We start from the raw sequence: 21,423 nt of genomic DNA, 5'->3' as shown, positions 1-21,423 counted from the left end.
CATTATAAAGAGGATTTGAGACACCCAGAGCAAGCTGGTTTCAAGGCTGGCTTGACTTTATATTTACAAGATGAAAGTGCCTCCCCACAAAGGGTGCAGACATGACATGGTGCTCAAGATAACCTCATCACAAGTTAGAATTAAGGTCAACACCACAAAAGGAGACACACATTACATTCAGTTCTGGGTTGTGTGGCAGGACAGACATACCCTGCCACATATAAAGGGATGCAAAGAAGTCATATTTACAGCAACTGCTCCACGTTCAAAAATGTTTGACAAAACCATATTTGGGTTTCACATAATAAAAACAGTCCTTCAACTGAAGAGAAGAGTGGGGAAAATATGTGATGTAGTATTGTATTTGCAGGGTTCCCAGATGAAGAAAGGAAATTATGAATCTGACTCCATGTTCTTAGAAGATACTACATTATGATACTAGAATATATTAAAGAATACTATACTAAACTATACTATATTATACTGCACATAAAGAATACAGAAAGGATACTTACAGAAGGCTAAAAAATACTAATGAAAAACTTGTGACTCTCTCTTCAGAGTACGACACAGCTTGAGCCTGATTGGCCATTAAGTCAAAACTATTCACATGAAACCAGTGAAACAATCACTTGTTGCATAAACAATATCTAACCATATTCCAAAGCAGCACAACACAGGAGAAGCAAATGAAATAATATTGTTTTCCTTCTCCTCTGAGGCTTCTCAGCTTCCCAGGAGAGAAATCCTGGGTGAAGGGATTTTTCTAGAAAATATGACTGCTACAATGTAGAAGACCAAAAATTACTTTAATAATTAATTATTGCTGGGCTATATTCCACATGCAAAATACTTGAGTAAAAAATAGACTCTAGTTCAATGCCCAAAGCCATGATGCCCCATTTAAGAGAGGTGGCATACAAAGCACACAGAAATGCGGTAAGTACATACTAGATGATCAGATTTGGAGGGTGGGAACACTGTGTCAGAGAGACTGGCTTTGACAGAGAACAAGATGCTCTCATAGAGAAGGAATTGATTAGCTGGCAATAGGGGTGGTTGGCCCACTTCAAAGTTTTGCTTGGGGTTATATTCTTAAAATGTTTATGCCTGAAATAACTGGAGATCTGCATATAAGAACTAATGAGGCAGACACTGTTGTTCTTTTCCTCCTAACAGATGGCCAGAAGCTATTATTGATTCCAGATATTATCTGCTATAATTGAAATCGGGTCCTCTTGGTAGCAAAAGCAATTTTTAAAGTTTTTATTCTGGACTTAAAAGTGCTTTTCTCTTAAGAGGTTGAGACTTTCAGGAACAACTATTTCAAGGGGTTTTGCTTCTGTTGAACCATTGAAAAAAATCTGTAACAAATGAAATTGGGATGTTTCTAACATTATGAAGTTTTTATATTGGTTAAAACATTCAATACTGTATTTTAACTTGATGACAGAAAACTGAACTTGCTTTTATGCAGATTTTTAGTTTTTTGATGAGTAATGACAGGTATATATTACCTCTGAGGATTCAGTGGTCTTTTTGCAGAAATATAAAAACTATCCTTTGATATGGCCTTATGCATAGTGAATGCAACAGACATCTGGCACTGTGAGCAGCTGCAGAAAGTGCAACATCATCTTCATGACAGCCATTATTCAAAAAGAATAAAAACTGTCAACAACTCTCCTGAGCATACTGTTCGCGAGTTCATGTCTGAAGCTGCTGGCCACTGGCAAACAAAGCAGGCATCCAGTAGTACAACTCAGCATTTTGAGGCACAGGAGTCTCCTGAGCCAGACATGGTATTTCTGTGTTTAACAACCATGGATGTCTTTTTCTTCTATGAATTTTCCAAACTAGAATTTATATGCATCATAATGCCAGTGTGCACAAACTCACAGTAAGCTTTCCAGTTTAAGGATGCTCATGCAACAAAAAGTCTTCATTTCACAGCGCAATTTATTGTGCCCTTTCCCTTAGGAAAGTTTGAATATGAAATCTCTTGTCAGCTTCTCTGCTGTACTTTTTTCAGGATGAAGTCTTTTCCTCCTCAAAAGAAGCTGAAGAACCTTTTCAGGTTTCAAAACAGGCAGGATATTACTAACAGCAGAAATACATGGAGGCATGCAGCTCTCCTAATGCCAAATGGCCAGAGCTGACTGTAAAAGGCCATCACACGCACAGAGCTTTGCCTGCATATGAATTGATCTGGATGGAGCAGAACGATAGCACAGCTACATGCTCGTGCTTCTAACACACGAGTTAATTCGGGCATCTGTTCATAATGCATTGTGCTGCCTACAGCCACCCCAGGAGGCTTGCTGCAAACCAGCAACAAGCTAATAAGACAGAGACAGAAAAGAGAGAGGGAGCGGGGTGGGGAATCGATTTAATCTCCTTTCAATAAACACAATATATACAAATGTTAGTTTCAATAACAGAAGTGATCCTTAAATCTCTTGCAGATTACTGAGGATGAACACTTTCAAATTTATACTGAAATAAAAGAATGTGAGTTTTCTTGTCTGTGTACACCACAATTAAAAAGATCAAGTGCATAGTTCAGATAACGACAGCTTAGTGTGACTTTTTCTCAAGTGCTGGTCACATGCAGCAATCAGTATTCTTAAGAGATGAGAGCTTGCATGGAATTTTCCTAACACAGATTTTTATTGAACAGCTACTCATGAAAATATGTTGAGGCATATAAAAAATAATCAAAAAACTTTGCATCAATGTCCAAGCATTGAAAATACTGTATAAAGTAGAATAGATACAGAAAACTAGTCTGCAGTTGCCTGTAAAACAAAAATCTGGAATTTCTACTGCTAATAGGACTGACTACCTGTACAGATAAGGCAAATACCAAGTCTGAAATACACAAAGGACATGGAGCTGCAGCAGATTGTATTCCCTCCTGTGCCCAGCTCAACATTTGAATTCAGTGTTGTAATCACTTTCAAATCCCTGATTACAACAATGCCAAAAACCATAGGACAATTCTAACACAGATAATCAGTTTTGTGTGAATGTCTGAATGCATGTCAAGCTCTCTTCATCCTGCATCTCAGCTACAGGCAGACACGTTATAATCTCTTTTATGACAGCTTGATCAGTTCTCCCACTACCTGCAAATGATTTTGTTCACTTTTTGCTTTGGGTACCTTAAGTATTATGACTACATATTAAAATAGAACACTAAAAGTAACAAGGGATGATGATACCTATTTGCTGTTGAGAATAGCTGTCCATCTAGAACACCAAAACTGCAATAATTCAGCATGCACCACCAGTGTCCCAGTCCTTGCAGGTATGAGATTTCATTAATTGTTTTCTTTCTTCTATCAAACATCTAGTTAAGCCCTTTATATTCCTTGAAATCCTGCTTGATATATTTTTATGTTTATGTCTTGTCTCTGCTAAGAGCATTTTCTTGACATGCATTAGTTCTGGAAGAAGGAATTTAAAAGGAAAAAGAAAATAAAACAAACATTCTTTGCAAGTCCAGAAAAACTAGTACAATTTAAGAGTTTATGGACAAATGACACAACTCTTCCCATGAACTTGATCAGGAATATCCTTTACAGAGAAGAAATGTTAATGTAAAACCCACCAGAGACATCATGGAAGAAGGCAGGGTGGACTCCATACAAACAGGTTTAGTCTTCATGCATTTAATCAAATTAGGATAAAGGAACAAGTTGGTTCCTTCCAACAACCAGTTGGTTTGACTTTAATTCTTTACTGTAGAGCTAGAGATGCAGTATCAATGCATTAAAACTGCCATGTTAAACAGAAAGGATTAAATGTGAATTTTCTTTTATTACTTGGAAACAGCAATAACTTAAAAATCCAGCTAGTAGAAAGGAGTAAGTGAAAAAAAGTAGGTTATGTTCAGATGACATTATCTGTAAGAACAACCTGTTTTAGCTAAAAATAACAATGTCTTTTATTAAGACTAAGTACTTCCAAAGTTCTAATAATTTTTAAACTTTGTTAAGGGATTGTCTTAATTGTTAATATCATGATCAAGGAAAAGAGTTACAACTATTTACTTGGAGAAGTATTTATGTTTCATTCATAGCCTCTGGGGAAACATTTTCTGAGCAAAATCAAATAAACCAGCAAGGGTTTTCTAACTTCCTGTAAGTGTCAGGTATGATAAAGAAGGGATGATGAGAGAACATAGGCACAAGCTGTATCAGGGGAGTTTCAGGTTACAATTCAAGAGGAATTTCTTCCCAGAAAGGGTTGTTAAACATTGAAAAAGACTGCCCAGGGAGATGTTGGAGTCACCACATCTAGAGGTATTCAAGAGATTACTGGACATGGCACTTACTGCTCTGATCTAGTTCACAGGAGGGTGATTGATAATTGACAAGGAGGTTGGATTTGATAATCTTAGAGCTCTTTTGATAATCTTAGAGCTCTTTTCCAACCAAAATGCTTCTGTGATGTGTCCACAGCACAAGTGTATCATCTGAGGCCTATCAAAGCCAACAAAACTGCAAATGTCAGCTCTCATAGCAACCCCTCAGTACGTTTTGTACTTCATTAAAGCCTACCAAAATCTCCAAAAACTTGAGACACAAAGTTGTACATTGTTTTAAATACAGATCTATGGTGTAATTTGGTATCTGCCAGAGGGTTTGCTGGCTACATGTCATATCCCTACAAAGCCAGCAGAAACTGAAGCAGAAAATTAAAAGCCTCACATGATTATAAACACAGGAGTTACCTTCCAGAAAACCATAAAACTTGTCCAGAATAATGGGATGACAATTATTTCCAAGAAGGCCTTGAATACAAGAGTATGTGTTTACAATTGAATGCTGAATAATAACGTCAGAGCAGTGGGTATGGCACGAAGTCTAATAACTACACATTTCTCTATTCTCCTCTTTCCTCCCGAAAAGCACCATAACACAACATGCTTCTTTGAACTGGGGGGACATAATTTCAGAGCCCTGAATAAACTTTAAGTAGCACCACGCAAACTCAAGTTCAGAAGAGCTGTGGTCTTACAGACTGCAAAAAAAAAAAAGAAACAACCACTGTGCAAGCTGCAAGAATTACTCTTCACAGCTATGAGAGGCACCCAAGAGGAACAAGGGTAGACAACAGTGCAGTAGCTCAAAAACTCCACGTGCTTGCTATCAAAGTCTTTGGTAAATGGGACTGGCTTCCCCTTAAAATTGCACTGTTTGCTCCCATTCAAGTAATAAGTAGCATTCCAGGAAGCCAAGAAAAGCAGAGCATAAATTTTCTTCACTAATACAAGAGACAGGACACCCTTCCTCCACAACAAAGGCGGGTCTGTCAACTGACCACAGAGATGAAACACCTTCCATGTATTGTACACAGTCTTTTATTTCCTTTGGAAGAGCAGGGTTTAATTTTGTATTTGACCTGCCATCAGTGGAAGACAAATAAAACCAAAACAAAACACCAGAAAACTCAAACACACACACAAAACCAAACACAAGTCGTACAAAAAAGTCAACACAGCCTGCAATTTTCAATGGCATTGTTCTTCAGCTTGTCTGGTATTGTATTTCAGATGAGGTTTTGCCTTCTGCTAAGCAGCATTTCTCTGACATTCAACCATATAATTATAAATGTATTTCAAGTACTTCCTTTTACCAATAACACTTCTGACTACTTTGACTTTAGCCTTCATGCAATGTTCTCTATGGCACTTTATAACTAAATAAATTATTCTGCTTTTCTAACCTATGAGCCTTAGCCACATTGCTACTTACAAAGAACACTAATTAAATATAATTTTTTGCTGCACTTCAAAAATTATTGCAATATGGTATTTTACAGAAATAAAACAAAAACCTTACCAATTTATGCAACATGGAAATTGTGCAATTTAGCTAACACAAAATATAAACTGGAATTTTGAGATTCTGTAGCCTGTTCCACAGATCAGACAATTCTCTGTAGATAAAAATATCAAAAAAATCTCCTTAAAGAAAGGAAAATTTCACAAGGTGAGGAAATAAGTGCAACTAAGGAAGACAATTACAAATCACTTACAAGTACCCTGGCATATGCTTTTTTTATCTTAAATGAGGCAGAAATTTCTTGATCCAGTGTAATTGAAAGGTGCATTTCAAATACACTGGAACACAGCTATCAGGACTAGTAAAGAAAAACTACTTCCTCCTGTGAAAATCCTCAGAGACAGCTGAATGCAAGTTTAAACATCCCACTCTGGCTTTAAGCTGGTTTATTAGGTTTAATGGTTGGAAATAACCAGTGCACTTTTCAGCCTGATTTCAACAGCTGAGCCAGCAGAATTCAGTGTATTTAGCCCTGCAGGGTTTCATCACTAATCCATAATCTCTATAAAGTTAAAATTTCAGGGATATTTAAAGAAATCCTACAATTATTTTAAAATGTGAGACCAAATAGAAACAAGTGCATACACTTTTTTCCTTACTCAAAGCTCCAAAAGTACTACCTGGATGTATTTTAAAGAGTTTCTGTGTCAGTGTGCACTTTCAAAAATCCAAGTGTAGGGTCTTCTTGGAAAGTCAGAACCTTTATTTTCTGATCATTCTTGTTTAAGAATAGTACCTATAATTCCAAAATTAAGGGTGAAGAGAGTTTATGTTCAGTTGGCAACTGTTTATAAACGCACAAAAGAACATGAGAAAGATGTATCTGAAAAGTATATGCAACCAATTAAGAAAATGAAGATTGCTGACTAGAGGGCAATCCTGTTTGACGCTATGGGGGAAGGAAATACATGAGCCAACAGTCCTCTTTCAAGGTTTATATTATGATTCATTGATTCATCTGAACTTTTATTCATTTTTTGTTGTTTTTGGTTTTTTGTAAGAGTATTTCAAGAGACAAGATAGTTCCTTTGGTTTTTAACATCTTGGAAGAATCACTAAAAATCCCTGACAGTGTGACAGTTCTAACCTTCCTCTAGAGATTTGGCACAGAAATCTAGGAACACATTCAGATAGCACAAGTGTGGAAAAACATGAAAAACAATGATGTTGTTCTAAAAAATTGGTACTGTGAGACACGCTATCATCTGGAACCATAAAATACTTCCTGAGTGAAACTAATCATGGGTTTGATGAGCAGCTGGGCAGTGCCAGGCAAACCAGAACAGGGATTTCTTGTCTTTAAGTATTAAGGCATTTTTCAACCCTTCTCCAGTTGAAAGAACATACAGGACTCCTTCCTGAAACTTAAAAACAAAAATTCCCTTTTGTACCTAAGAAAAATTGGCAAAGACATGTAAAAAGATTTTTCTGTCAATGTGTCTGGACAGCAGGTGAGGAACAATGCTGAAATAAGCTAACACAAATTAAGAGGATTTGCAATCTATCCACTTGGCCACTGTCCACACACAGTTGCACCAAGCCAGATGCCACGTGCTTGTTTTGCACTGAATCAAGGTACAAAACTCACACAGGGTTAAAGAAAAAGACACAGCCAAGCTTCACTTGAATGTGGCATGGACAAGGCAGGGAATGAAGGGACATGAAAAGTCAAGGCAAGACCTTCAGCAAGGAAGTGCAGAGCTCCTTAGGAGGGACCATTCCCAGGGAGGGACAGCAAACAAACTGCAGCTCCAGGGCTACACTTGGCCACAGTGCCACAGAGAGCCATCACACCACATCACATCACACACACCTGACAATTAATACACTGATTTAAAATCGTCAATTTTCATAAATACTTTGGGGTTTTTCCTACAATTATTAGCCTCCAAACAGAATAACAGACCTCACAGGATTTATCCAGGAGCTAAAGTAAGCACAAGCCAAAACTGCCTTTCCCCCCATGCTTGAAAAGACCTTCTGAAACAAAAATATGAAACTCATGCAGACATGTCTCGATTCAGCTTGGTAGTTTTTCAGTGTTTGTACTCCACCAAGCAGTTCCTGATCTCAACTTCAGCTTCAGTAGCAAAACATGCGTTGAACATTAGCAAATTAGACAAACAGTAGACTGTGAGGTTGTTTTTAAAAGTGAGTGAAACAAGCCCTTAGGACTGATAAGACGAACATTATGTGGCGTGTCTACTATACAGAGAATTCTTCTTTTTAAAGAAAAGACTTTCAAAGGCACTGAAAAAAACCCCCAACATTTGCTGAGAGGGAAACCAAATGGTGAAATGGAATATGGTTAAGCACAAACATATTTAAAAACAGTAACTTTCCTTAGTAATAGCTGACTTTAGAACAACTGTATGATTCAGTATTTCTGCATTATTCTCTTCCCCTCTCTCAAAAACTCTTTTGTCCAAGAACTCTGAATTCTAGTCAAGAGATAGATAGACAGACAGATAGATAGAGTCATCTAGACTGTGCACAAGTTCATGAGACCCAAGGATATTCATCTGTGGGTCCTGATCTTTAAAGCCCATTCCAATCCTTAACATTCTGTGATTCTATGAAATATTGAATCCCTGGAGCACTATACATGAACAAACACTGCTTGGATTTGATCCACATCATAATCCCACTCACTAATTAAAACAATTACAGGTGTGTAAATAATCAACAACAGACCTAGCCTGCAATGGGCTTACTTTTCCTAACAGCAAATTGAAAGGACCAAATCAAAGAAAAATGTTATTTTTCCTTGCAGAAAGAAAGTAGGAGTAAAAAGAGCAGAAAGGGATTTGCAGCACAGTACACAGTTAAACTTGACTAGGAAAAGGAAAGTAAGAGGCACATCAAGGCTTGCAACTTGCTTTTAACTTCCTTTGACAATTTCAACTCACTTATTAAAAATCTGCTATTTATTAACTCTAAAATTACCATCCAAATTAAAAGGAACTCTTTCCACTTCAGTAGGATAGCTTGAAAGGTCAGCCAGCACTGCTGGGCTCAGACTGAATTCATTATTTCCAGCCAGCAGTAATGTTAATGGCTGTGATAATTACAGTCATTGGTGATTTGGTTACTTGTTGTGCCAGAAAGAGATATCATTATGTGACCAACATAATCCTACCTAATCCTTGAAGGCTGGCATATAAACCACAGAGGTGTCACAGAAAGGAAATGAAATATGAGCAAAATCACCCAAGTGTAATGACTTTTCATACTTGTTTTCTAAAATGCATGGAAATTAGATTATTTAATGTTTTCAGTCTCCAAAAAGGATGGGAGATGTCAAGTGAGCCAAAACAGAATATTCTTGCTCAAGTACATGTTGTGGAATTTACAGCCTTTGCATTTCATGGTAAAAGAAGTGAGAAGACGCTATGAATTTTATTTGGGAATACCCTTACCAATGTTTCACCTTTTCTGAAAGTTTATTTTTGTCTTAACTCTGTCATTTCTATTTTGCTATTTCAATTCCTTACCCTCCCTTTGTCATTTTAAGGACTGAAAAAACCACCAACACTGGCACACAGAGTGATCAAGTAGTGATGGACAAATTAGAATTAAATTAAATTGAAGACATCTTTAATTTGTGCCTTTGTAAAAGCAGCACAGTAGTACCTGGGACACAGGATGTGACTTTAGGTGTAAAGACTGGTCACCACTACAAATACTAAACTGATCAATGGAATTACTGTAATAGGGCAAGTACCTGCCAAAGACTAAAATACCATCTTAACCATTTAACCCTCCAACTTGCTTTGCCCAAATTGTTCAGTTTTTGAATGTACTCCATCAGGATGAGGAATTTAGATTAAATATTCAGGGTTGACCTCATTTCATCAAAGTTAGCCCTATTTAAACTTGTCTGGGTAGGACTAGGAAGTGGAATTGGGTGACAGATCAAGGGTTCTCTGAGTTTTCTGGTTTGGGGTAGGTTTTTCTCTTTCAGCAATTCTTAAAATATATCTAATATGTTCCAAAATTATTGAAAAAGAAAAGGTCTCCAGTTTTAGCAATACAAAAGCTAACCCAAAGTATAGCAGAGCAAAAACTGGAACAGTTCAGATAGACTTATTTTATCTTATTCCTTATTAATTTAGGGTAGTAGTAAATGAGAAAAAACTTTCCAGTTTTGTCTCCTCCCTTATTAAACCCTGCTTTCCACCTTTGGAAGCTTTTGCAATTTAGCACTTCATACTTAATTTTTTTTTTTTTAACTACAGAATTGCTATTGAAAAGGAACGAAATATTTATGTTTTTCAAAACTATGAATTATTCATAAACTACAAGACATGACCCATGTAGAATCATATATTCTGATTCCTACTGAAGTAGCTTGAAATAGCAGCACCAGTGGCAAAATAGCCACTATTAAAGTCATAGAATCACTTAGCTTGAAAGGGACACTTAGGATTGAGTCCAAACATAAAATACACTACAATGCATCCATACATACTATGTACTGCACCCATTTCTCAGTAGGCTCATTAACTCCTGCCTACTTAGCACACAAAAGTATCTGATCTTAAATTTGTTATCAAGAAAGTTCTTTCACAGTAATTTTGGTGTCTCTGCACAGCACTATACTCTGCCATACAGTCACAAACACCCCAATGCCAGAGTGGCTATGGTTCATGTAGATTTTACTCTTCTTGCATTTCCAGTGTACCTAAAATGACAAAAATAAAAAGAACTACCAGACTTTGACAAAGCTGTGGTAACAAGAAGTATATTCTGGTAATGACCTGCAACATTTTGGCACAGGACAAATGTTTCCAGTTGAATTTGCCCTGGAATTCACAAGGCTGACACTGGGAGGACAAAACCTGTAGCTGCTGTATTTTGTCTGATATAAGTTAGGAACTTAAAACCATGAAAACTAGACAGTAGTCTCTGACATAATTAAAAATTATAAAAAAACAACCTCAAACAACAAGAGAAAAAACAAGAATCAAAACAACTAAGGAAAATGAAAAAATCAAGGAAAATCAAAATAAAATCAAGGGAAAGGTATCAAGGAATTAATCAGAAGCTTGTGATGAGAAACTGTGTATTATCCCCAGTAAAATAAAGTGGTAACAAACACAAGTGCTGAAACTACTGTATCCTGCAACAGGGAATTCACTGAAATTCCTAATCTCATCATAAGACTCTAAAGTAGGTCACAGCAAGCTTAAAACTTGACAGAAAACAAAGAATAAGAGGTAATAGTATGCAAATCACCTTCTTTGCAAAGTTGAGACTTCTTCCCCCTCCCCCCTTGATTTTGACAAAGCCTCAAATACAAAAGGATCCATTGTCTCTGAAAACAGAAAAATATTTCTGAACACACCATCAAAAAATACTAATGACAAATCATGTGCTTTTAGACCATGTATAATTGATCTAGAATTCCTTCAGTAATTATTTTTCCTTAATTACTGATTTACATCTGGTCAGTGTTATCTTAAATGTTGTGATTAGAAGGTATTAAAAAGACCAGCCACATGAGACAGAAATCCTAGTTGAAAATATACACATGATTATAAAAACCTTCCCCCCCCCAAATTATACTCTCACAGCTCAGGAGAATTTAGTCTTACTTTTGCACAGAAGTATGTTAGAACAAACTTCAATTAAATTATGTTCTTGTCAAAAGTAAAGAGCAAAACAACAGTTATTTATTTTAGAGCAACAATTTTAAACAAATTTAAACATTGTGCAACCAAATTCTTAACATTCAGCACATCCTGAAAATTATATTTTTTGGTAAAACAAAGAAAAATGAACCAAGAATGAAAAAGTCTGCAAAGTGTGGCTTCATTACACTAGAAATTATAATTTTCGTTACTTTATATTCTTAACATTTAGTGACACTTAGTAATTAAGTGATATTTGTCTCCTCCCTATGTCCAACAAGTTAACTTGGACTAAATTTAGGACATCAGAAGCTCAAAACAGTTTTCTTTAGTCCAAGGAAAGGTCAATGCTTGATGGTAAACTTCTCCACTATAAGTAAAATTGTTATAAGCAGCTCCAAAAATCACACTCTTAAATCTGAAAGACATATTCTGATAGACAGCTAAGCAGCTAGAGATTTTGTTTCTAGCTCAAAGTTTCAGATTTCACCCTGAGAATAAAGCATTGCACTCATGATATATTTAGTTAACTGTGAAATGTTACTGTACCAACTCTGCATTCAACACAGCATATCAATCTTATTCTACATTATTATACCCAAAAAATAATCTACCTCCTGCCAAACAATGGTTTTTTCTTTATTTCTTTTCACCCTGTTTTAAAAACAACATTTTCAGACTTCAGTACTTTACACTTAGAGGGCTTTGATAAAAAAAGGACAAAACATAAGTGGTTATAGTAGGGAAAATTATGCTGGATACAATACAGTGACCAGCTGAAACCGTGTGTGTTAAAATTTTAGTTTTGTTCTCTAGATTTTAAGAGGTCCAGTACAATACTTGCATTTATTGTCAATATACAGTCATGTTTTCAAATGTCTGCTTTATAATCAAGGTAGTTGTATGTAAGAAAATCTTTCAAACCCAAATTTTACCTAAGGTGCTGGAATGGAACTTCCTAAATCATTTCATAAGACTTTAAATATTAAGTAAATCAACTGCCACAGTTTGGAGTATCTGTCTATCCTTGCCCAGGTTATATCACAAGTACTTTCCCTATTGCTAAGAGGTTGGTGACATGTCTGCAAACAGACCTTTGGGTGGGCAATGGGAATCGAGGACCATTAAACTTCAATGACTACGTCTGTTGTAAAGGGAAAATACTCCAAGACCGAGTAAATTTTTTAAAATATTAATGCAAATTCTTCTAAACCTTGGTCTCAGGTGAGCCAAGGTGGAGAGATTTGGAAGAAGCCACAAAAGGAAGTGAAAGAATTGAGGAATCTGAAGAAAGGTTCTGCAGGAGAGAGAATGATAGATGCTTATACGAATGAGGTTTCCAAACACTCCAACAAGGTTTCAAACACTCCAGCATCAGAGAAGTTAGAAAACTGAAGCAGGGAGGAAATGTTAAAATATCTCACCTGTGAGAAATGGAACAATTATGTGGGAAATCTTTTGGGAACATATATATTCTTAAATATTGTTAGTATCCTTTCAATAGAACATTTGCTTAGAGAGGCAACTCAGTGCCAACAGAATGGTTATACCAGCATCTTTTCAGGACAGAATTCTGAGAATGTAAGTGGTACATCAAATCAGCAATGGCTCCAGGACCTGCTTTCATGAAAAAGCAGAATGCTGATAACCCACACTAGGCAAGTGCAGCTGAAACACTGGGTGAATCTACCATAACCTAAGAAAAATCTAAGACTGTCATTCTGAAGTGACACCCAGTAATGTCAACACAAGCCTACAGCTCTCACACAGCTGGATTTTGGTATTTATTCAGACAGAAGGTTATCTGCTGCCATAAAGGAAACTGCAAAGGACCTTAAATCAGAAAAGAAAGGAGAGGTGCCGAATTCAGCAATGCTGGGAAAAAAAAAAAGCATTTTGGTTTTGGCTTCTCAGACTTTTTGCCCCAAAGAAAAACAGCAAGTGTTAATGCTGTTCAGGGAGTTTTGGGGGAGTCTTGTTTTGTTGGGTTTTTTTAAAATAATATTATCATTTGCTGTCAGAGAATGAGACTAAGACCAGAAGAATAATTCCATGTAAGCCATTACACAAGGAGCAGATTGTTCTCATTTCTGCATTACATTTCACCTTTGAAATAGCATTACTATTTCAAAGGTGAATGCCCCTTCTGACTAGGCACCAATGTCCCTTCCTATTTCAAAACATTATTTATGTCTCTTATTTAGGCAGAGGCCAAAATAAAATACAGTCACCGTTTCGTATTTGACGCATTTCAGTATGAAGAGATTTGATAGTAATTACTGTGCATGAAAGCCTCAGTGTTGCAATTTATCACGACAAAAGCACAGCAACAAACAAAAAATTGGTGATGAAGGGACACTGCAAAAGGCTGCAACCCCTAGTGGGCAATGAACTTGTTGGTTTACAGCTGCACAAAGCTAAAATTTAATAGAAAGCAACAAACTAACCTAAAGGATCTGTATTTACACAAATAGATGAATTAAGGAGATTAATTAACATTATGATGTGTCAGAGAAAGCAAAGTGTCAAGATGAGAAGGGACAAAAAAATATTTAAAAGGTAAGAAATAATGTTTCTAGAAGAAAACTAATTAGCAGCTAATTTATCACATTGGAACTACCTGCCATCCTGAGGGGGTTTCAGCTAATTTATCACATTGGAACTACCTGCCATCCTGAGGGGGTTTCTGATAAGCTAGAAGGGGAAAACTAGAGAAATCCTCTGCAGCAGATCTAGGGCAGCATTCTAGGTCAGTATGCCGAGAAGCAGCACCACAGAGGGCTGAGCAGAGCGGCTCTGCAGCCTTGCAGCTGCCCCTGCGCATTGCTATGGGCACAAATCCCACCAAGGACTCATCCTCAGAACCCCAGAGACTCATCTTCCCAAAGTGCTGTTTGGGAGGAAAACTTAAGAGATGACGTGAGAAAAGTGAAGGAAAGTTGTAGCTGAGCTCCTCCTCTCCGTGAGCAGGGAAGCGCTTGTGAACCCCAGTGAGTTCCTGCTTTTTGCGCTCCCTGGGGACAGCTGCCCGCGGCTGGGACAAGGCGCCACTGATGGCTTGGCCACCATGGTGAACCTCCTGCCCTCACTTGTCCTCACCCTCAGCAGCCAGCAGGGCCCTTCGTCCTACTTTAACACCAGTGCTGGGACTTGAGAATCTCCTTCCAAAATAAGCAATTAAAAAACAAGGCAAATCAAGTATTTCAGAAAAACAGCCTAGCCTGATTTTAAAGGCTGTTTTAGCATACAAGGAAGTAATAACAGTAACAGAAAATAAAACAACAACCCCCCCATACAACCCAAAAAAGCCCCACACACATTAAAAAATCCCCACAAACCCCAGCAACCAACACAACCCTTCCCACAAGATTTGCATGAGGATCTCAGTTCCAAAAGATGACAATTCATTTCTTCAATTACCTCCCCCACACCCTTTTCTAAGCATGTGTTTAAAAAGTTTGTTACATTACACTATATTTTAAACTCAAGATGACTTAAATTATACTGCCATAAATATAGCTGGCAAAGTTAGGTAACTCCAAACTGCTTTTTTTTCCAAAATGAAAAAAATTGCAGTTTATCCTAGAGATCAGGATAGACATGCCCAAGTAAATTGCAAATATCTACATCCCAGAATAAACATTCCAGCAAAATCTGAAGTAGCAATTACAAAATAATTAACTACATCATTTTAAAGGACAAAAGGACATCAACTAGTATCTACAAAGGTATTTATTAGGCAACAAGCCTTCAGTTAAGACAAGCCCAAATAAATGGTTGCAAGATCTAGAAGGCCCTAGTCAACAGCTCAATATACATAGCACAGGAGTCCAGAGAGAACTGTTTTTTAATGAAAATATATAAAACAAATAAATTAAAATACATTAAAGATATTATTATAAGACAGCTTTAAAAGTTCAAGAGGAAAAAGCAGAAATCTGAAGCAAACTCAGGAGTGGCTGCCCATTAACTTCAATTGAGCTCAAAGTGTTTGCTTATCCTAAAGTTCAGTGTTTGGACAGCTAGTGAAAAACTTGAGTCTCTATAATTAATATTGTTTCATTCATCTGACAGACCTGCTACAAAGCATCATTCTGAGTTACTACACCTGGAACAAACAGAAGGCAGGGTCACAGGTCACAGTCAAAGCAGCCTTTGCAAGATCCAACTACCAAGTAGCAAACTGATAAAGCGTTTAATATTCTTGAATTAGTTTGCTAGTATTTTTTCTTATAACTATTTCTTAGGTACACATGATGGTTTTTGTTGCTGCCCTATTGCAAAGGTTTCATACCTTCTCGGTGGTTTCTCATGGGCAGCTCCTCACAGCACTGACTCCACCTTCTCAGCACAGGCAACAAACTCCATCAACCCTCTCAACCAACCAATCTGCTCTTTTATAATACCCCTCTTAATTGAATACAGCTGTGGCCTATTAAGAGCAGGCTTGTTCTTAATGCTTGATAATTAGTGCAGCTGTAACTCCTTAGGGGCCAGATTACCTTCACCACTGTCTCTATTCTCCTACCTTTTATCTAACCACAATTCCCCCTTTTCTTTTAATTACAAAGTTACTTTGATTCATTGCCCAAATTTGCATTACCTATCATCAGAAACCATTATAAACCATTATATTTCTCTAGAATATTGACAATATCTACATCTGTATAACTTATGCTTATGGAATATCACAGTTTGGTTTTTTTGGGTTTTTTTTTTTGGTGTGTTTTTCTTTTTTTTTCTTTTTTTTTTTTTTTCCTTTCCACATATATCAAACAAACAATCTGTTCAGCACTCGATATGTTATTTCTCATTGTGTCCCCAGCGGCTCACCTGTACCTCAGATGTTGAAATCTGTCAGGTCCAGATCCTGCAGCTTCCCCTGCTGCTCTCAATGCTATGCTGGGCTCCATCTCTGGCTGCACCTTGCCCTGCAGCCCACTCCCAATCACGTCAGGTTACTGTGGAGATAGCCACTATACAGTTTTAGAAGGCTTCTCTTACATGTTGTCTGTGCAGCCCTGACTCTGCCTCTCAGAGCTCCATGTTGCTGTTGTTCCAGTGACTTAACAAACCGTCCCCCGTACTCCTCAGGGGCCATGCTATTGCTGAGGCACCCCTTGCTGCTGTGGCTATGCCAATTGCCATTTCTGTCACACAGCTCATGTCCTGCTGCACACACTACCATTCAGGGGGAACCCAGCACCATCCTGGGTCCTTGATCACGTCGGGGTCAGCAATTGTTGCTACCCTATTGCAAAGGTTTCATACCTTCTCGGTGGTTTCTCACGGGCAGCTCCTCACAGCACTGACTCCACCTTCTCAGCACAGGCAACAAACTCCATCAACCCTCTCGACCAACCAACCTGCTCTTTTATAATACCCCTCTTAACTGAATACAGCTGTGGCCTATTAAGAGCAGGCTTGTTCTTAATGCTTGATAATTAGCACAGCTGTAACTCCTTAGGGGCCAGATTACCTTCACCAGTGTCTCTATTCTCCCACCTTTTAGCTAACCACAGGTTTTGGCTACAGTTTTTCCCCCAGCTGTATTACTTTTGAACAAACATTCTGGGAGCTTGCCAAATAATTTAATGTAAGAGACAGAAACATGAGAATACCATAGGCAAAACAAGTTATTTTGCTTCCTAATTTCCAGCTGTGGCATACTGTTAGTCAATTTAATATTGATACCATACCCAGGACCAGCCTTCCAAGACTGCAGATCTAAGTGAAATAGAGAAAGTGAGCCTCCACACTAATAAAAGAAGTTCACAAGTTACTTGCTTATATCTTGTGCTGGTTTTGACTGGGACAAAGTTAATTTTCTTCATATCAGCTTTTATGGGACAGCGTTTTGGATTAGTGCTGAAAACTGTGTGGATAACATAGGGATGTTTTAGCAATTGCTGAGCAGAGCTTATACAGAATCAAGGCCTTGAGGCTGGGAGTGCACAAGGACTTGGGAGGGGAGAGAGCTGGGGTACACTTGGCATTGCAGCCACTGCTGCCCACATGGTACAGAAGTAAAGCTCCTATAAAATACAACTTTAAATTAGCCTCTTCCTTACTAAACTGACGTAAGTATTGCTGGCAAGTTCCTACTTAAATATCTTACATCCTACTTAAATATCTTACATCTTTACTAGTTACTAGTAAAAGAGGCTGCAGATATTGAGATAACAATCCATTTAATGCTCTAAGGACCAAAAAACTGGGGAATCCCTCACTTAATAACTACCTTATTCATGAAACACGGAGCTCACTGGCTGCACAACAAAGCACTAAGAAATCAAACATAGATATAAACCTGAACTATTTCAATGTATTAAGGATTTGAGGTCTTGAAGTCCTCCAGTTTCTCCAAGAAAATACAGAGATTTGGGATCTGGCAAGACAACACCATTAAGAGTCACTAAGAAGCGTCATAATTGCATGAAATTCAGCAACTGAGATGTATCCTGTAAACCACACAATCCATTCCACACACTGATCTTGACTATCACAAGACCTACACAAACACCTATCACACACACCCACTGAACACACCTTCAGGAATAAATAACATTGAGGTAGAAAGCAAGAGTTCAAAAAGTAGAATATCAGACTGTAGAATTATTATAAACAATTAACAAAGGAACAAAAGTAGACATTGCCTCTTTAAAACACAAAAGTACGTGGAAGTACAAAGGGACTTTCTTCACTTCTTAAAATTTATTAAAGGCTTCTGCAAAACAGCAATGGGGATAAGCATATTAGCTCAAACCTCAAAACTCACTGCATACACAGCACAATCTGTTACAAAACCAGAAATACAGATCAGCAAATGTTTATCTGCAGCTTAAACATACAAATATCAGGTCAGAACAAAAGATTTCTTTTTTAAACAGCTTGACACCTCCTCTCTGATTTTACTAACTATGTCTTGTGTTGATAAGCAGGGTTGCATGCATTTTTTTCCACTTTCCATTCTAGCTTTCTGATGAAAACTTTTTGCTGTTCTAAAGTTCAGTACTTTTTATCTCTTAAAAATGTATGGTTACTCCAAGTTTAATAAGCTATATACCCTCAGAAAGATTTTTATCTGTATTAAATACCGTTACCCCCAAAACAAAGCCTAGACCTCTCATCCACTTTCTGTAGGCCACATTTATCAAGAAAAGCACATTTATTCCTAGAAATGGCCTTTGCTCAGGATTAAAAGCTTGAAAGCAACTATTCTTTATGTTGACAGATTCGTAGGAAAGAAAAAAATAGAAAAGAAAAAATTATATTCATGTAGCAGATTTGCTCACAATTTACTACAGTATGATGAAGATTGCAGGTTACATACTAAATCTGCCTTTTACAAGACCAGTTACAATGATTTCCATAGTGCATTAAACTGTATGAAATCACCTGGGAGCTTATTTGTTATGAAGGACTTTTAAAATCTTTTTAATTTATCCAACGACTTCTTACAAGAAATTCAAATTATTCCTGGAGATGAATGACATTACACGACCTGGTTTCCAATTTATTTTTTTCAATATTTCTGAATAATCTCCAAATTTCATCTTTCATCTCCATCTTTCATCTACACATCTGGGTAACAAAACTGCTTCTTAGTTGCTGGTTAGTTCTTGGCTTATCTATAATTTCATATTGTCCCAATAATAAGACTATAAACAACCATTTTAACTTGATTTCTGACGAGAAACAGATCTGATTCACTGATCAACTCTGCTTCAGTCTATGTTGTGACATTAGAATTCAACACTAGTCTGGCTGAAGGCAAATCACCATGCCAATGGATATCTTCTCCACATTTTTGCCTGTTTTCAAAAGAGCTGAAGAAGCCTACTTGCTTCTGGTAGCATAATCTTTCAAATACACTTCTAACTCATGTTATTCTATCCTCAAACAGAAAAGAACTACAAAATAACCACGGCATATTCCTTTGCTTTCCATTTGTACCAGGCTTTGAGTGTCAAAGAAGCATTATAGTTTTATACATAATGCAACCATTAAAGCATTCTTTGCCTTAGTTTCCTTTTCTGGTTACTTTTTTCATCATCTCTACAAACTTCTATAGAGTAGTGCTTGTGGGAATTTCAAAGGTTATCCATATATCACATCAGTGACACCAGGAGAGGTAGGAGAGAGGAGGTTAAAACAGAAGCTAAAGAGGGAAAAGGTTACAAAGGAGAAGAATGGAGATAGCAAACATGAGACAGATTCCTTCTCCTTTTAAAATTCTAAAATCTTTATATTTGGCTTTTAAAAGGATATAAGGAAAAGCTGTCACAATAAGTCAGTACAGCAGTGCAAGAGGTTGCTCAGAAGGTTGTGCAGTCTCCCAAATATAAGTTTTCAAGGGTACCAACCAGATAGTGTGAGTAACCTGGTCTCATCTCACAAGTGATGCTGCTTCAAGCAGAAACATGGACTAGAGACTTTCTGAGGTCCCTTCCACCCTGAATATGCTATGATTTATTCTGAGTTCCCAAGCTGAATTTGTGAATACATTTCTAAATCATGCATGCAAAGGATAAAAGAAACCTGAAACAAACAAGCAAGTAAATTCTGAAGAACCCTTTTACTATGATTACAGCCTTCCTTCCTGTTGTCATGTTCAGAAGCAACATTAAGGGTAATCTGCTTGATCTTCAAAAAAAGGAAGAAAAAAGTGTTATTCAGTATTCCCATAAAATCCTGTTTCCTTTAAAAGCTATGTTATTGTACATTTTGTACCCAGTTCAGATGAGGCTACAGTGAATATAACTTGTACTTCAATGAAGACAAACTTGTCTAGATAAAGCCTGAAGCTCTTCTGCTCTTCAGAGCAGCCGTTTGCCTGAGCCCTGCTCTCAGAGAGAGAAAGGGGAATTTCTGATGACCCACTAGAACCAACAGCACTCCCAGGTCTTGCTCATGTACATCTATCTTAGTTGTAAACACTGCTGTTAGTGACAGAATTTATATCCAAAATGACAAAGATGTAACAACAGTCTAATTACTGAAGGCCACCTAGGAAATCTTAAAGATATGTCCAAAGCAACACACAACACCTTCCCCTCCATGTAAAATCAAAATACAAATGGTTTGCGGAGGAAAAGAGTTAAAGACAACACACAAGCTATTTGGATCTGCACTTTACTGCACATACTGCAACAAAATACAGACAGACATTACACACCAAAGTAGGAAGATATAAATAAAAATTATAATAATAAATAATGACAAATACATTTTTAGAAAGTATGGTACATCCTGAATTAGCACAAAAGCACAAGCATAAGCACAGTCTTGTTGTGGAAAAAAGTAGTCCCTAAAACCAGAGAAGTGGATTGAAAGTAGAACACTGAATGACAAATTCCCACAAGTAGACCTAGAACCAGACATCTGGACTTCAGGTTTCAATGTTTCATGACAACCAAACAGAACCACCTTTCATCTCACTTTACTGTAGTTAAAAGTGTACTAAAATAAAAATAACAAAAGGAGAGACTGCATCTATTACCTCAAACAGGAGGATGGGAGAAAATGCATTAAAAGAACACCTATCCCTCAAAAACCATCAACAGAACAAAGTATCAAACATATAGAATGCCTAAAAAGCAGAAGGTCCTTCACTTTTGCACTTATAAGCTACATATAAATATATGTATAATTTTGGTAATGGGCCGAATCTTGGAAACTGAGACAGTAAGACAACAAACTTATTCACTATGAGACTGATGAAAAATAGGCCCATTAAGTAATATGTAGCATTCAAGATTGACTCCCTTTAAAACAAACAAACCCAAACATGAAAAACCACTCCAATTCCCAATAACCCCACCACCATCACACAATCATCAAGTTGTATCGATGAAAACATACAAACAAAAATCAACTATGGTAACAAGGTAATTCCCAAAAAGCTGGATTTTGACCAGCTGAACCTGTTTGTATAC

The 21,423-nt window shown here is 37.2% G+C and overlaps 1 protein-coding gene across 5 annotated transcripts in view; it reads right to left on the bottom strand.

The window, feature by feature from the left end:
- Positions 1-21,423, bottom strand: part of DOCK4 (dedicator of cytokinesis 4) — a 224,731-nt gene that overhangs the window by 147,747 nt on the left and 55,561 nt on the right. For 4 of the 5 annotated variants that reach the window (XM_064422377.1, XM_064422380.1, XM_064422378.1 and 1 more), the window contains exon 1: positions 11,091-11,241. The exons of the other annotated variant lie outside the window; for it this stretch is intronic. In XM_064422377.1, the coding sequence (XP_064278447.1) occupies positions 11,091-11,202 (112 nt within the window). In that variant the 5' untranslated portion in view covers positions 11,203-11,241. Of the gene's footprint in view, positions 1-11,090; positions 11,242-21,423 lie in introns of those variants that run through there. 5 annotated transcript variants of the gene reach the window in all.

Source organism: Passer domesticus, chromosome 5 (genome assembly GCF_036417665.1).
Source record: "Passer domesticus isolate bPasDom1 chromosome 5, bPasDom1.hap1, whole genome shotgun sequence".
In the NCBI taxonomy this organism is placed as follows: Eukaryota; Metazoa; Chordata; class Aves; order Passeriformes; family Passeridae; genus Passer; species Passer domesticus.
This window is presented reverse-complemented; position numbering and strand designations above follow the sequence as displayed.